At 37.4% G+C, this 16,314-nt stretch overlaps 1 protein-coding gene across 2 annotated transcripts in view; it reads left to right on the top strand.

Annotated features, from left to right (window-relative positions):
- Positions 1-14,775, top strand: part of Ube2e1 (ubiquitin conjugating enzyme E2 E1) — a 68,757-nt gene extending 53,982 nt beyond the window's left edge. For both annotated transcript variants that reach the window (XM_076868569.1, XM_076868571.1), the window contains 3 exons: positions 12,068-12,200; positions 13,322-13,469; positions 14,013-14,775. In XM_076868569.1, the coding sequence (XP_076724684.1) occupies positions 12,068-12,200; positions 13,322-13,469; positions 14,013-14,110 (379 nt within the window). In that variant the 3' untranslated portion in view covers positions 14,111-14,775. The remainder of the gene's footprint in view (positions 1-12,067; positions 12,201-13,321; positions 13,470-14,012) is intronic.
- Positions 14,776-16,314: the final 1,539 nt, after the last annotated feature.

Below are 16,314 nucleotides of genomic sequence, written 5' to 3' on the forward strand. Positions count from 1 at the left end.
ATGTTTCCTTTCCTGATTCAGTTCAAAAACTGTCAAAATCTAGGACCTGGTGGAGGTGGCTCAAGTTTGTAATCCCAGTGGCTCCGGAGGCTGAGGCAGGAGGATTGTGAGTTCAAAGCCTGCCTCAGCAAAAATGAGGTGCTAAGCAACTCAGTGAGACCTTGTCTCTAAATAAAATACGAAATAGGGCTGGGGATGGGTCTCAGTGGCTCCTGAGTTCAATCCCCAGTTACCCCCCCCCCAAAAAAAAGATACCTAGTAAAGAGTTTTTAAGTTATATGTTTTTCTACAAATGTTAGGGTTTTTCTATCTTCATCTTATGTTGGCTTTAAATTCTGGAGAACTGAATTCAAACTTAATTTTTCATGTATTTGGATAAATTATTTTCAACTTTTTGGATGTATAATTATTTTGACTGTGATGATGAACAGCTACTGACTAGCTAATAGTTGGTTTTTCTTCATTTAAAAAGGGAAGAGGAACACCCTCTTGGTAAAAGGGTCTCCTGTGTGTGCTGTCTGCTTGTGTGCCCCATCTGCTGAACACACACACCCTGGAGATTAAGCCCAGGGTCTTGCACATGGTTGATAAACATTCTGCCACTGAGCTCTCCCCGCAAAACCCTTTTTGAGACAGGGTCTACTTAGCTGCCTAGGCTGCCCTAGGTGTGCGGCGCCCCCCCCCCCCCCCCAAACTCCTGAGTAACTGGGACTTCAGGGCCTTCACAAGCTAACTCCCTGCCTCCTTTTGAAGGTGGATTTGCATCCTGCTATTTCAGCAAACTTGAGCCCTTTGATTTACACTGTTAATAAATTATTAATAAATTAAATAACTTAGTGAGACCCTGTCTCTAAATAAAATACACAGTAGGTCTGGGGATGTGGTTTCAGTGGTTGAGTATACCTGAATTCATTCCCTGGTACCAAAAAAAGAAGATTGTTTGCATACTGTTCTGAAACTCCCCCCCACACACACATCTCGCGCCCCTTTTCCAGTTAATACATTATGAACTTATTTTCCTTTCTAGTCAGCATACTTCATCTCAAATGAGATGAATGAGAGCAGCACAGTGTACCATTTTGTGGTGTACCACCATCTACTTAACGTATATCCTATCAATAATTTAGCACATTCCAAATTTCTCTCCAAATCATAAGAACCTTATAAATAACATCCATTGCATATGTCCAGTTATTTGGGGGCATTTCAGAGAACTGTCAGAGAAACAGACTTTCTGTATCAAAGGGTCTTCTAAAGACTTGCCATTCTGACAGGTAAAATGATACCAGTGTTTCATTGGCATTTGAGTCTAAGATTGAGAATCTATTATTTATTGGCCGGCCATATGGGTTTCCAACTTTGAGAAATGCCTGTGTGCTTTATCCACTGATATTATTTAAAAATTTTAATCACTATATTAAGTCTAAATGATGTACTGCAAATATCATCTCCTCCTACCGCCTTTATAAACTTTGCCGATGGTGTCTTTCTGTTCATCTTTTCTTGTGTGCTTTAACTTCAGTATGACTCAAATTTTGGCTCTCCTAGAAGGTTATTGAGATGAGATCTCTAATACAAGTGCTGTAATTTATTTCAAGGTGCAAGAGGGAAAGAGTTGAGAAGTGAAAGAAGAAAAGTCAATAAAGGGTGCCTTACCAAAATCAAGCCAGCTCCCACAATGAAAGATGCTGACAGGGAAACTGGGGAATTGGGTAAAGCACTTGCTTCATGTAGCCAATCCCAAAAACCCAAATGCCGAATGTTTTCTATGATAAAAGGAGGCTGATTCATAGTGGGGTAGGGAGAGGGAGTGTGGGAAGAATAGATGAACTCTAGATAGGGCAGAGGGGCGGGGGGAAGGGAGGCGGGGTATGGGGTTAGAAATGATGGTGGAATGTCATAGACACCATTATCCAAAGTACATGTTGGAAGAAGACATGAATTTGTGTGAACATACTTTGTATACAACCAGAGATATGAAAAATTGTGCTCTATGTGTGAAGTAAGAATTGTAATGCATTCCGCTGTCTCAAATTTTTAAAAAAATTTTTTAAAAATTGTCCTACCCAGATAACTGTTATTGAGACTGCTCTTGAAAGAGTGGTGCCAGTTGTTTATTGCTGTGTGGTATAAAATAACAACCACCATTTGTTGTTAGAACTTTTCTTAGATCTAGAGGCAGACTGGGGCTGGGCTCAGCTGAGTGGGTCTCTGATGATCATCTGAATGCTCTCACACTCACCTGTCTGGGCTGGGCACACCAAAGAGCTGAGGGGCAGAAAACCCCTGGCTGCTTAGGTTAAATTCTCAATCTCCATAGGGTCTAGCCACGAGGTGTCTGCTGTAATGGAAGCCTTTGGAGAAGCTAGACTTCTTATGTGATGAATGTGCTGGTGAGGGTTTCCAAGGCACATAGAAAAAGAGACAGCTGCACATGCCAGGAGAAAACCATCTCTACTTTTTCCAGCTTGGGAAGTCACATGCTTCATCACTTTAAATGCAATTACTACTAGCCTAGAGTGTAGGGGGGGATTAGACTACCCCGAGGTGGGGGCGATTTCAAAGAATCTATGTTGTTACTCCACCTCAGGGAGTTATGCCTGTTGCCATGAGCAAAGGAGCCTTGGGTGATAAGGGATGTGGCAAGGCACTGTGTTGGCCTCTGCTATAGGTTGTCAGTATAGGAATGGCTCCCCAGCCCCAAACTGTAAAACTGTTCATTTAAATTTCTTCTAATTTCTATTTAAAAATTTTAATGGTTTATAAACTATACTAATAATTAAAATAGTCTAGTAAATGGTTCTTAGACTTTGGTTTCGAGACTTTGTTACAGGACTGGGTATGTGGCTCAATGATAGAGCACTTGCCTAGCATGCATAAGACCCTGGGTTCCTTCCCCAGCCCAGGTTAAAAAAGAAAAGATCCCATTACACTCTTAATAACTTATTGCAGACCCCAGGAGATTTTGATTGTATGGTTAATAATTATTGATTTTTACTGAATTAAAAATTAAACATTAAAATATCTATAATTTAAAAATAGTAAACAGAAAATAAATAGCATTTTTAATAAAAATAACTTTTTTAAAATTAAAAACTTAGAATAGCACTGTTTTACATATTTGCAAATTGATTTAATGTCTGACTTAATAGAGAACAGCTGGATTTTCATCTCTGCTTCTGCGTCCAGTCTGTTGCCACATCACATCTGGTGTAACCTCTAAAAACCTCATACAATTATGAGAAAATGGGGGTAAAAATGGCAAATAGTGTTTTAGATTGGTAGTTTGGGCCTTGTGGGCTCCCTGAGAGGGCCTTGGGAGAGCCGCCTCACCCTTTCCTGATGATGGAAATTCCAGCTTCAGCTAAAAGTATCTTCAACCTCGACATCCAGCAAGGCATGTACTGAAGGAAGGTACAGGGCCTGGACCTAGGATGCCTTAAGAAGGAGGATGCTGAGTGAGGTCCAGGAAACAGCAAGATTGCCAAAAGCAGGAAAGAAGTTCCAGGCAGATTGGGTGGTGTAGGAAATCGTTCTGAGATCCACTCATAATTAGGGTAATTAACCACAAGGAATCCAAATTAGAATTCTTTGAAAGCAAAAGGGCAATAAAAAACTATTACTGAAGGTTTTACCAAAAAATATAATAATCAGAAGTTCACATCACACAATAAGTGAACAGAAGTCACTGTGCAAGCTGGGCACAGATAATCTCAGCAGTTTGGGAGGCTGAGGCAGGAAGATCAAAAGTTAAAAGCCAAAAGCCAGCCTCAACAACTTAAGGGAGGCCCTAAGCAACTCAGCAAGACGGTGTCTTCAAAAAATAAAAAGAGCCCAGGATGTGGCTCAGTAATTAAGCACCCTAGGATAAATCCCTGGCAATCCCCGCAGAAACAAGCAAAAAACAACACTGCTAAAGTCTGATTCTTGTACACTAACACTTGTGTCATGTCCCATGTTTCCCACTGACCTTGTAGCCCCCCCCCCTTTGTTTACCCTCCCCACCCCCAGTCTGAGTTGGCAACAATGTAGTATGGAAACTGGCTAGGAGGTGTGAATGAGAAACCTTAGCCAATGAAGCACATTTCATAAAGATACATTCTAAAATTTTGTCTCAGAATTGAGTAAAACTTGGTAAGTTCCTTTATAAGACTTTGTGTCTTAAATGCTTTCCTTGTGACATAGTTGCTTTGGGGGTTCAGCTCTAATAGAAGAATTGGTTATGTCCTGTGAACTGGTAACTCTTAAGAACCAGAGACTAGTAATCTATTTCCCTTTACTCATTTGGATAGCAGTTTATATATACCAATGGAAGCATGCATCTTAAGAAGAAGCTGGACTCATTTCAGACTAGGGTAGATACCCGGCTCTGGATTGTTTAGTGGGAGTGGAAGTCATTGTCACACTTGATTATGCACTGACACTATTTTCCTACCAAATTAGAATAGTTCTAAGTCAGGCTTGTATAGTTTCTGCTACAGAGAGCTGTCGTTGGACCCAGTTTATCCTATATTCAAATGGTTTCCAAGACAGAAGGAATGCTGATCATCTCATTCTCTATAATTATTCCTATTCCTTCCTCTTCTTTCAGGCCCTTGAAGTGGAATTAGTCTTTTCATTGCTTGCTACCTACCCACACCACTGTACTGATAGGCCAGAAGTTAAAGCGTGTTAAAGCTCAGTTTACCCAAAACTCAGACAATATAGCCGTATGTAATGACCCCCTAATGTTCATGATGTTTAGATCTGCTCTTTGCCATCTTTGACATGAAGTGTCTTGACTCTTTGCTTACTCATAAATGATCTTGAAAGTAGTTTTATTTTTAAAATCCCGTCCGTATTCTATGAATACCTTTTTCTCCCCAATATTGTAATGTAAATTTCCAAAGTGGATTATCACTACTTTCTAAAGGAGCCGCACATACAGTAAAACTACAGTTGAATGACTAGCTGAGCAAGATCAAGCCATTATGTTGTTATAGTTATTTTACCCGATTTTAAAACATTGTTGCATAATCCTAAACAGTGGTACGTATTTGATTGTTTGATTTAATATTGTTTTTTTTTTAATATTTTTTATTGTTGACGGACTTTATTGTCTTTATTTTTATGTGGTGCTGAGGTTTGAACCCAGTGCCTCATGCATGCTAGGCGAGGACACGACCACTGAGCCACAACCCCAGCCCTGATTTAATATTGTTAACTGTTGTTAATAGCAGGCTCTATAGTATCTGTGGGAAATTACTCCTCTCCAGAAACTTAAAATCTGGTGTAATAGAGTATGTGTACCCAAATGACTATGACATTGTAGTGGATGCAAATTTGTTTTCTTTCTGGTTTGGAACAGATTTTAAAAGTGAACTCTACAGCTTTCTTAGGCCAGAAGTCAGCCTTGTATCTTTTACAAAAAGTTATATAAAAAATTCTTGTGGAGGGACTGAGGTGTAGGGCTCAGTGGGTGTGGTGCAAGTCCTGGATTATATTTTTCCCATTGTTTAGGGCGCTTGTACCATTTGTTTGGGCCCACTGTGTTCTATCATAACTGCCCTAGATACACTGGGTCCTGTTGCTGTAAATTTTTCTGTGAATACCAGCTTTTCTGGGGCCTATAGGTTGACCCTTGGTTTGGAAATTCTTTGCAAGGGATAGTAATCTGAATGGTACATTCCCAGCAGTACAGAGAGTCTGTCTTCCTTTTTCTCCACCGTATATGAGGGTGCCTCTTAGTTAATTAGGACTATGGCACTTGCAAAACCACATCTCTAGCCTATTAGTCTCCTTAGTGAGGTTTTCTGATATTTGTTCTTTCTGGCACTCACTTCTAGGTTATAAGTGGTTACTGTTTAATGAAGAAGGGATGCTGAGGGAAAGAAGTTAAATTTTTTTTTTAAATTTTTGTAGTTGTACATGGACAGCATGCATGCCTTTATTTTTTTCATTTTTATGTGGTGTTAAGGATAGAACCCAGTGCCTCACATATGTTAGGCAAGTGCTCTGTCACTGAGCTGCAGCCCAGCCCCTCTATTTATTATAAAAGTCTTCTGGATATGCCAAATATAGAAGATCTCATGGAGCAACAGCTTTCACCCCCTGTAGATTTGGAGATCACTGTTGGGGAAGAGGATTTTGGTTGTTGGCTACCTTCATAGTTTATCATTTTGTGTACGAATTTCTTAGCAAAAGAAGAATTTTTTAAAAATGCATTTTTGAGTAGTGTTCATCATAGGGAATATAGATTTGATTGTGAATCTCTTCCTATAGCATTTTCTAAATTCTGTATGATACTAATTTTTGCAGTCTTAATAGAACTGAACATTTCTAGGGTTGACAAATTTCTTATTGCAGAGTTACAGAAAAGGGAAGAGCGTTAGACATAATACAAATGTTAATTTAAATCTATAAAATTAGAAAAGAATTGATCTTTATTGCCACTTAATATCCTTCATAGCTGACTTCTCAAAACTAACTTAAGAATGGATTGGTGCTAGGTGTGGTGGCTCAAACCTGCAATCCTGTGGCTGAGGCAGGAGGAGCACAAGTTTAAGGCCAGCTTCAGCAACTTACTGAGACGATATCTAAAAATAAAAGGGGGTGGGGATGTAGCTCAGTGATAGAGTGCCCCTGCATCCAATCCCCAGTACAAAAAAAAAAAAAAAAAAAAAAAGATGTTGGTGGGGTGGTCTTATAATGTATGGGCATATAACTGTGAGAGCAGAAAACTAAGCCTTTAAAATTACATTTTTTTTAAAAAAAAGAAATCTAAATTAGGGGCTTATGTGTGTGTAAGCAAAAGTCCTCTCTTCTAATAAAAATGTTTAAATTGATTCAATAGAAAAATACATGGGGGGGCGTGGGTACAAGGGATTGAACCCAGGGACACTTAACTGAGCCTCAGTCCTTTATATTTAGAGTCAGGGTCTTGCCAAGTTATTTAGGGCTGAGACTGGCCTTGAACTCTTCTATCCTCCTGCCTCAGCCTCCCAGACCACTGGGATTACAGGGGCGCACCACTGCACCTAGGTTAGAAACAAATTTGGGAAAAAAAAAATTCTTTTTTAGTTGTAGATGGACACAATACCTTTAATTTGTTAAATATTTACTTGTTTATGTGGTGTTGAGGATCAAACCCAGTGCCTCACACATGCTAGGCGAGCACTCTATCACTAAGCCACAACCCTAGCCCAGAAACCCAAATTTTACTATTGTTTCTCTGCCTCAGAATGTTCTTTAAAAGAAATCAGTGATACCATTTGAAAATTGAAATTGAACTTTGATTTCTATTTAAATGGAACAACAGCAGAGTTTGCTGTAGTAAATTAGTACTGAGGATGGAAATGGGTGAGGACTCACAAACATTTTAAGACAAACCAGAATGAAGTTTAAATGTTACTTTGGAAACTTTTGTATTGGAAAATTTTAAGCCAGTCTAGGGAGCACATCAAATTCTAGTAAGACTGTTCTGTAATGAAGCTCAAAATGTATACAGCTCTTGTCCAGTGGTAATTGGAAAGAAAATAGGTCTCTCGCGTCAGAACTGTCAGAGATGAGAGTCCTTGTTGAGGTTCCTCAAATGGAAACCTATCAGTCAACAGACTTTCCTGTCCAGGAAGAACTATGTTGTAACTTGTGACAGTCCCTGCCCCTCATGTTTACATGCCTCTCTGAAGTCAGAAGCCATCATATAAATAAAATACCATGTCAGAAATAGAAATGACCATTTTTCTAAAATGTATGCCATAGCAGTATTTGTTTTGACTAGAAGAAAAAAGAAATAACTGGTCGTTTTATTTATTTGTCTTTTTGCCTAGTATAAGAGCTTAATATATTGTACTTTGATTTTTTTTTTAATTATTTTTAGTTGTAGACACAATACCTTTATTTTATGTATTTATTTTTATGTGGTGCTGAGGATCGAATCCAAGGCCTTGTACGTGCTAGGCGAGTGCTCTACTGCTGAGCCACGACCCCAGCCCTGTGTACTTTCATTTTTTTTTTAAATATATTTTTAGTTGTAGATGGACACAATACCTTTATTTTATTGTATTTGTTTTTATTTTTATGTAGTGCTGAGGATCGAACCCAGTGCTTCACCCATGCGAGGCAGGCGCTCTACCTCTGAACCACACCCCCAGCCTCTATAAAGTGTTCTGGTTATAAACCTTAAATCTGTTGAAGAAAATTTGACAGGCATGACCAGTCTCTCTTCACCTTCTCATCCACAGCTTTGCACAAACTAATCACAGTTAAATTTTAGCATCTTCAAACTGGGACAAGTGGGTTAAAAATTATACTAATTGATATAATACCAATGATAGTTAAAGTAGTTGGCTATTTTTTAAAATTCATATTATGCAAAACTGAGAAGACCTAATTTAGAGCATCCCAGTCTTAAGTGCCCAGGCATAAGCTGCCAGGGTAGATTTCAGACAAAATTATGTGAAATGTTTTTGTTGTTGTCATTTGTTTTGTTTTATGTTTGGAGTTCAAACTGCAGATTGATTAACTAAATTTATGTTTCTCCAAAGTGTACTTCCTTCAATCAGTGTTTGAAATTGAAGTTGAATTTCTTATTGTGGAACCAAAAGTATCTTCTGTTAAAAGAAGGCGTAGAAGGCTGTTAAAAGTATACTTTCCGGACCCAAACATGAGCCGCCTCATCTTATTAAGAAATGGATGGTATACAACCAAGGATATGAAAAACTGTGCTCTGTATGTGTAGTATGAACTGTAACACATTCTGCTGTCATATATAACAATTTTTTTTTAAATGGGCGGGGTACTTGAACAGACATTTTGTCCGAACAGCCTTACATAGATTCTCTTGTTCCCTGTTCTGACACTGGCCACCTGATAGCATGTTACACATGCCCTGCTCCATAGGTCATCGCTCACTTTCTAGACAAGTGCCTCCTAACTCTTTCAGTGAGAACTTTAAAGGGGGAAGCCAAAAATGTACAGCCCCTTTACTGTAAGTTTTTGATTTTTTTGTTCTCCTGATTTAAAAAAAAAAAAAGCATATGACAAAAAGGTACCTGAATTCATCTAGTAGTGGTAAATGCCTAAAGATTTTTTTGTTCTTATAACAATGCTTGGTCTTTTCAGTGGATTCTCAGCTCTTTCACAGGAACTACTCAGGGGCCCATAGGTTAGCAATTCCCAATTACTGAATCTTCTTCAGGGCTTCTGTTAGGCATTTATGATTTCAACTACATTTGATACTGTTTCACATAGTGTTTGTATTTCTTATAACCAATCTTTTTTATCTTTTTGAAGCTTAACTTTTGTTTTTTTTAATGTTTATTTAGTTGTAGATGAGCTCGTGGTATCTTTATTTTTATGTGGTGCTGAGGATCAAACCCAGGGCCTCACATGTGAGCCAAGCGATCTACCGCTGAGCCACAACCCCAGCCCTTGAAGCTTAAAGTTTTTTCCTTGTTATATAGTTATGTGGTGTACTTGATTCCTTAACTCCCTTTCTAGACACTTTAAAAAAAAAAAAAAAAACTTTCAGGTAATTTTATACACAAACTGAAAGCAGGGTAAATTGCAAAGTAATGATCTTGATTTGGAGTTAAGGCTCATAAGCATTCCTAACTGCCCTATTTTGAGTTATCTATTCCCAAATGCAAACCACTATCTCAAAAAAAGCACTAGAGGAAGCTTTTTAAATTCAGATTCTAGGCTGGGCGGGATCCAAGGAATCTTTATTTCAAAATCTTTATTTCAAAATCTTTATTTTGATGCTCAGAGAAATTTTGGGACATCCATTTTTCTGTATAGTTTATAAAATCTGCTTATAATGGCATTGTTAAACTTCCCCCTCCCCCTAAATACTAAGGGGCCAGCAGAATTTGGCCTAAGCTAACATGTCACCTAGGGTTAGGCTGATCTTTTTTTCTACGCTGACTTCTTAGCATCATCAAGTTGGATATGAAGAAAATAGTAGGGGTCATCTTGGAATATAGTTAGTGGATTTTAGAGAGCTTTTCTGTACCTTTGCCTTTAAGACTATATCATGAAATATATAAGAGATTAGAAACAGAAATGTAATTCTCAGTTTCTGGAGGATAGAAATCTAAGATCAAGGCACTGGGAGCTTCAGTGTCTGGTAAAGTTAGTTTCCAGGTGGCTGTCTCTCACAGGACAGGGAGAGTTAGGGGTGTGTATGTGTGTAGACTGAAACCACCCCGACTCATGACCTACTTTCATGACCTAATCTCCAAGAGCCCCCCCCCACCTCTTAATAACATCTCATTGTAGGTTAGGATCTCAACATATTGGAGGGAGGGGACACAAACATGAAAGCAAGCTTCTGATGACAGAGGACCAGTTTTAATCTCACTGGAGAGGTTACAGCATGTTCCTAGAAGGAGAGGGATGATTAAGAGCCTCAGTGTTGAAAATTATGGTCAGATGTAATGTAAAAGCAGGAAGTCACTTTAAAAAAAACACACAAAGATAAAAACTTGTTTTAGTTTGGATATATATTTAATAGTTCCTGGGCATACCATTATCCCTAAGATTTTTTAAGACCATACTGTTGGAGCCAGTGGGGATATTAATATCTGTGATCACTGTGAGTCTCTTGCTCTCATTCTCTCTCATGCCTTGAAGCAGGTGGTGTAAAACTAGGTTTAGATTTAGTAACTTGCTCAAGGTCCCATGGTAAGTGCTCCAGTCAGTTTCTAAGCTCTTTCTGCCTGTGGCCAGCTCAGTTTGGGCCCCATTCTCCCTCAAGATCAAAATGTCATTTTCTCATGTTTCTGTTGCTTCTCCCACCCTAAATTTCAGACTGAAAGAAAAAGAAGGAGGGGAAAAAAAAAAAAAACATAGACTAACAGGTAGGCTAGTACATGAGCATTCAATAACTGAGTGAATAAATCCAGTTTGTGCCACACACTTAGAAAAGCAGTTTGCCTTAGTTTTCAAGTCTAAGCACAGACCTTGTTTACCTGACACACATCATTCTTCAGGCAGCTGTTATGGTGAAGGTTGTAACTAGTTGTAACTAGTCACTCTACACCATTAACCGTGCTACAGCCATGCAATAGCAATTCCCAGTTGTTTTGTCTTTTTATCTCAACACCACAATACTTCATTTCATGATTTGGAGAGGAATGTTAAGCTCTTTGTCGGTGTTAGAATTGGAGGGTAAAGTTTTTAAAAATTGTATTTTTTAATGTACTTGATACAAAGCCCGCTGGAAGCCAATACAATGCTTTGGAAGTGTATTATGGTGAAACTCTGGTAAGGCTGAGTGTATTTAATAGGTTGAATTAATGTTGCAACTATAATAGGGAAACTCAGTAGCAGAAATTAATGTATTATTGGATATTGTCATTTTCCTCCCATCTGGCAAACTTTAAAATGTAATTATAATAGTTTATTAGATTCTTTTGTTTTAATTGTGTGTGTGATATGTGTAGATTCTTTTTTAAAGTTAAGATAATTGAGATAAAGAGCAAGGACGCACAGCTGCACCAGTTATTGGGTCATAAAATGAAAATGTGTTGAAAATGGTCACAAGTAATGATGTAGCTCAGAGGAAAATCTTCAGTCATTTGGCACTAATTTAGCTTCTATGTAAACATGTCTTTCTTGTGTTTGTTTTAAGTACCTTTTTTGTGGGGAGGAGTACTAGGTTTGAACCCGGGGCACTTTACCTCTGGGCTCCACCCCAACCGTTTAATTTTTGAGACAGGGTCTTGCTTAGTTGCCCAGGCTGGCATTGAACTTGGAAATCCTCCAGCTTCAGCCTGCCGAGTTGCTGCATTATAGGCATGCCCCACCATGCCTGGCTCTTTTCATTTTCTTGTGTGACAAGGAGAGGTGTGAGGGTTGAGGAATGTTTCTTGCTTGGTGACAGCTAAGTGAACTTAGAATGGATTTAATATTATTTTATATCCAATTTTTTGACTAATGGCTGATGGTTTTGTTTCAATTTTATCAGATTGTTCCTGAAAGGCACAATTTTGTGAAGAGAATGAAAATATTTAAAAGGGAAGAGATATAGTGTAAAATTGGGATAATGTCACCACCTACTTATCTGGTGTATATTACTTCACAGTGCTGGTCCCAAAGGTGATAACATCTATGAATGGAGATCAACCATTCTAGGGCCTCCAGGATCTGTGTACGAAGGTGGTGTATTTTTCCTCGATATCACTTTTACACCAGAATATCCCTTCAAGCCTCCAAAGGTAAGAAATGGCCCTGATTTATGCTCAATATCTCTCATAATTCCTATGAGAATAAAATTTAATTACTGACAAAAACTATAGATTTTTATTATGTCCTAATGAATCTTAAGAATATTTGAGCATACCAAATACCACTTGGGTTTGCCTCATTTGCCAGAGACCATTTCTAGGAGTGTTTAAAATTATGCCATTTCTGGTAACTTTGTTAGCATTCAATAATTGATCCCTTATTTTCCACCCCACAGAAACATTCCTGAACAATTTAAAATAGTATGATGATACTTACATAGTCAAAAACTGAAACACTTAATCTTCTACCAGAGTTTTGGATTCTGTTTTTCTGTCATCTTCGGTCTCATTCACATCCTTATCTCTAGGCCTTACTTTTTACACTAGTATGATGAAAGACTGCTCAACTCCCTCATGTCTATTATAACTACCCAATAGTCTCTGGTTCTCACCTGAACTCTCAGGAGAACATGTTGGGGATTGGGTAGAATGAATGCAAGAAAAGTTGGGTCTTTTTTTTTTTTAATGGTGGTCACAGAGAATTTTTACCGTTTCAGGGTACATTACAAAAATTAGGAAACCAAAGTAACTCATTACTGACTGTTCAGTTGTGGAAATATTAATAAATTCTGTCATTTAGGTAAATTTTCAGATCTGATATGCAGGTCAAAAGAGGTAATTTGAAGTATATTTCCACTTTTTTTTTTTGGTGTGTAGCCATTGTTTGCTAGTTTTTAAAGCATTTATGATGACATAAGATTCTCAATATTTGATTCTGATGCTTGCTTTGAACTAGTGTAGTACTACCTTCTAACACAAGAGGTCAGCAAATAGCTGTTCAGACTTGGAAATATTAATATTTAAAAGGTTAAAATTGCTAGATTATTTGAGGAAGTATTACATCTCCTTTGCTTTGGTCAGAAATCTTTAAAAGGAAATTCATAATTCAAGGTGGGATCAAATGAACATTTTCTAGCCTCAGATTTATTAAAAGTCTTACCTATCTTGTCAGCTTTAAACTATGATTCACTTTATTAACTGGAAATCTAGAAGATTTTTTGTCTTACTGTTTTGAATACTGTTTGATACTTCGGTTTTTTTTTTTTTTTTAGGTTACATTTCGAACAAGAATCTATCACTGTAATATTAATAGTCAAGGAGTTATTTGCTTGGATATATTGAAAGATAATTGGAGTCCAGCACTAACTATTTCTAAAGTTCTCCTTTCTATCTGCTCACTTCTTACAGACTGTAATCCTGGTAAGGTTAATATAATTGTTTTATTCTTCCTCATGTGAAAAATACTTGTTTTCCACATAAACCAAGATTTTTTAAATGTGGGTTTTGTTTTTCTAAGAACTATCAAAGGAAGCTTTAATCAGTAAAGTTCAATCCTCTTGTTAAAAAAAATGCAGCAACTGCAGCATTGATACCTCCTAGAAACAAGGTATTTGAACTGACTTTACACACAAAGTGCCCACCCTGAACTCTGGCCATACTGAGTATTGCCTCTCAATTTTGTTACTTAATGATTGCTGAATTGTGATTTTTTGTTGAGACTTCATTTTTTAAGTCCAGGTTTTGACCTGGCTCTTTCTAGGCAAATAGCAGTGTAGAAATAAATGGTGTTATACTGCAGTAGCCATGGGGACTTCACCGTATTCAGGGTGCTATGATGAGTGCCAAAAAACATCTAGAATGTCAAAATTGTGTTTTAGGGTGGGTTGATCATGAGTACGTTGTAAACTTCTATCTACACTAAGGTGCTATTAATTTAAAATGTTCTACATTTTCTTCTTCCAGCTGACCCTTTGGTGGGAAGTATTGCCACTCAGTATATGACCAACAGAGCAGAACATGACAGAATGGCCAGACAGTGGACCAAGAGATACGCTACATAAATTGGGTTTTCACAATTCTTACATTATTTGTCTGTCACAGAAGAAGAGCTGCTTATGATTTTCAAGGGGTGGGGGAGGGTGGGAGCTGGTAAAGAGTAGGGTATTTCTATAACAGATATTATTCAGTCTTATTTCCTAAGATTTTGTTGTAACTTAAGGTATCTTGCTACAGTAGACAAAATTGGTAATAGCATCTTTTAAAACTGTCATTAGTTCTGCAATATTAGCTGAAATGTAGTACAAAAAAGAATGTACATTTAGACTTTTGGGTTCAATTGCTTATAGCCTAATTTTAAAACAGCTTAATTTTGTACAGGTTACACATATGGCCATTTATGTAAAAGTCCTAAGACTCTACATACTTTTTGTTTTAAAAAAAAAATTGAAATTTTTTTCCCTTCTTGAAAGGGAACATTGCTATTTAACAGTTTTTAGACATTGTCATCTCATATATATAAGACACCATGTAGGAAATCAGTAGTTAATGTATTTTATTTTATATGCAAATCTACTTTAAAGGTTTAAATCAGGACTTGTGAAAACCTGTAGTGAAATACCTTAAGCTGTTAAGGTGTGAAATAGGAGTCACTCAGTGGATTGGTTATATGTTGTAGACTTCTTATGTCTGCATTTGTTACTGTGCTAATAAACAATATTAAAAACAACCACCCGCCACTGCTGTGTTGATTTACTTTGTTTTGCCTTTTGGTTGTAGATTTTTTTTTTTTTAATATTTAGAAGTAGTTGGACACAATACCTTTATTTTGTTTATTTTTATTTGGTGCTGAGGATCGAACCCAGGGCCTCGCACATGCTAGACAAGCACTCTATTGCTGAGCCACAATCCCAGCCCCGTTTTGGTAGATTCTTTGCTTCTAAAACAGTCTACTCAGTGAATCAATATCGTTTATGTTAGGACTGGTAACAGAGTTAGAGATGTCTTAGAAAAAAATTAAATAATCTAACCCGTCTACATTTCCAATGAACTAACTCTACTGCATCTTTCTAAAAGCATTTCTAATTTGGAGATGCTGTGGATTCTGTTTTGGGTAAATTAGTACAGCCACCTTAGAGTTTACTCCAGTAAAATCACCCAGGGGCCCAAGTTCATTTGAGGATTTAAAAATATGGTTAACTCTTAACTTGATGGGTATTAATATAGATCTACATTGCATTCAATAGGAAAAACTATTACAGGGGTGTATGTAGAATACACAGGGAAGAAAGCCAGAAGGTAAGTAACTGAGAGAAGACAAGGAAAGATAGAATACCTGAATAACTTTTCAGTCCCCTCTCATATGTATTTATGTGTGGTAGTCCTTGGCTTGATCTCACCGACCTGAGCCACCCAAGTTTAATGAAAGTATCTCATTTTAAATGTTAATTATATTCTTTGCTGAATAGCTCATTTCATATTTTAAAGTCAGTTAACCACTAACCACCAAATAGCTCATTTCCTACTTCATATATTAGTTATAATGCTGTCAACTTGCTAAATATAGCCACATTGCTCAATTCTTGCCAAAATCTCCAGCAAACCATAGAACAGTCAGTCCTGTTGATCTTTTAGACCACCAATAATCCAGTATTTGCAGGATGTATTTATTACATCTAGCCAACGATTCCTAAAGATACAGTACTACTGTAAAAATGTAAGTACATTTCAAAAGAAAGAAGACCCTCTATATTTGGCTTCTTGACAGGAACCTGGCTCAAGAAGAAAACAAAGGCCTGAATGTGATAAACCTTCTCACAGCTCACAGTGCCAATCCCTATCACCTAAAGTCATCTTAAAAGTAAAAATGGAGCATACGAAATCACAAGGCTGGGGAAGCAGCTCTATGGTAAAGCACTTGCCTGGCATGTTGAGGCCCCAAGTTTGATCGTTAATACCACCCACACATAAAATACACAGACACCTAAACCATGATTTCTGTCCTATTCAGTAAAAATCTCCATAACACAAAATTTTAGCTTATCTTGTGTCCAAATTGTTTGGGTATATCAAGAAAATATTTTCTAACCCTAGTCATTAGATTATTAGTAATGTTTGAACTGAATTTGTGTGAAGTTATATAGAATGAGTATGACAACTTTTGAAATAGGTTGGGGGGATTTATACATGGGTTCATTTGCACACTATCCAAACTGTATGTTACTACTTTGATAGGTGGAACATTCATAAAAACAAAACACACTAATTT

This window comes from Callospermophilus lateralis, chromosome 1, assembly GCF_048772815.1.
Source record: "Callospermophilus lateralis isolate mCalLat2 chromosome 1, mCalLat2.hap1, whole genome shotgun sequence".
In the NCBI taxonomy this organism is placed as follows: Eukaryota; Metazoa; Chordata; class Mammalia; order Rodentia; family Sciuridae; genus Callospermophilus; species Callospermophilus lateralis.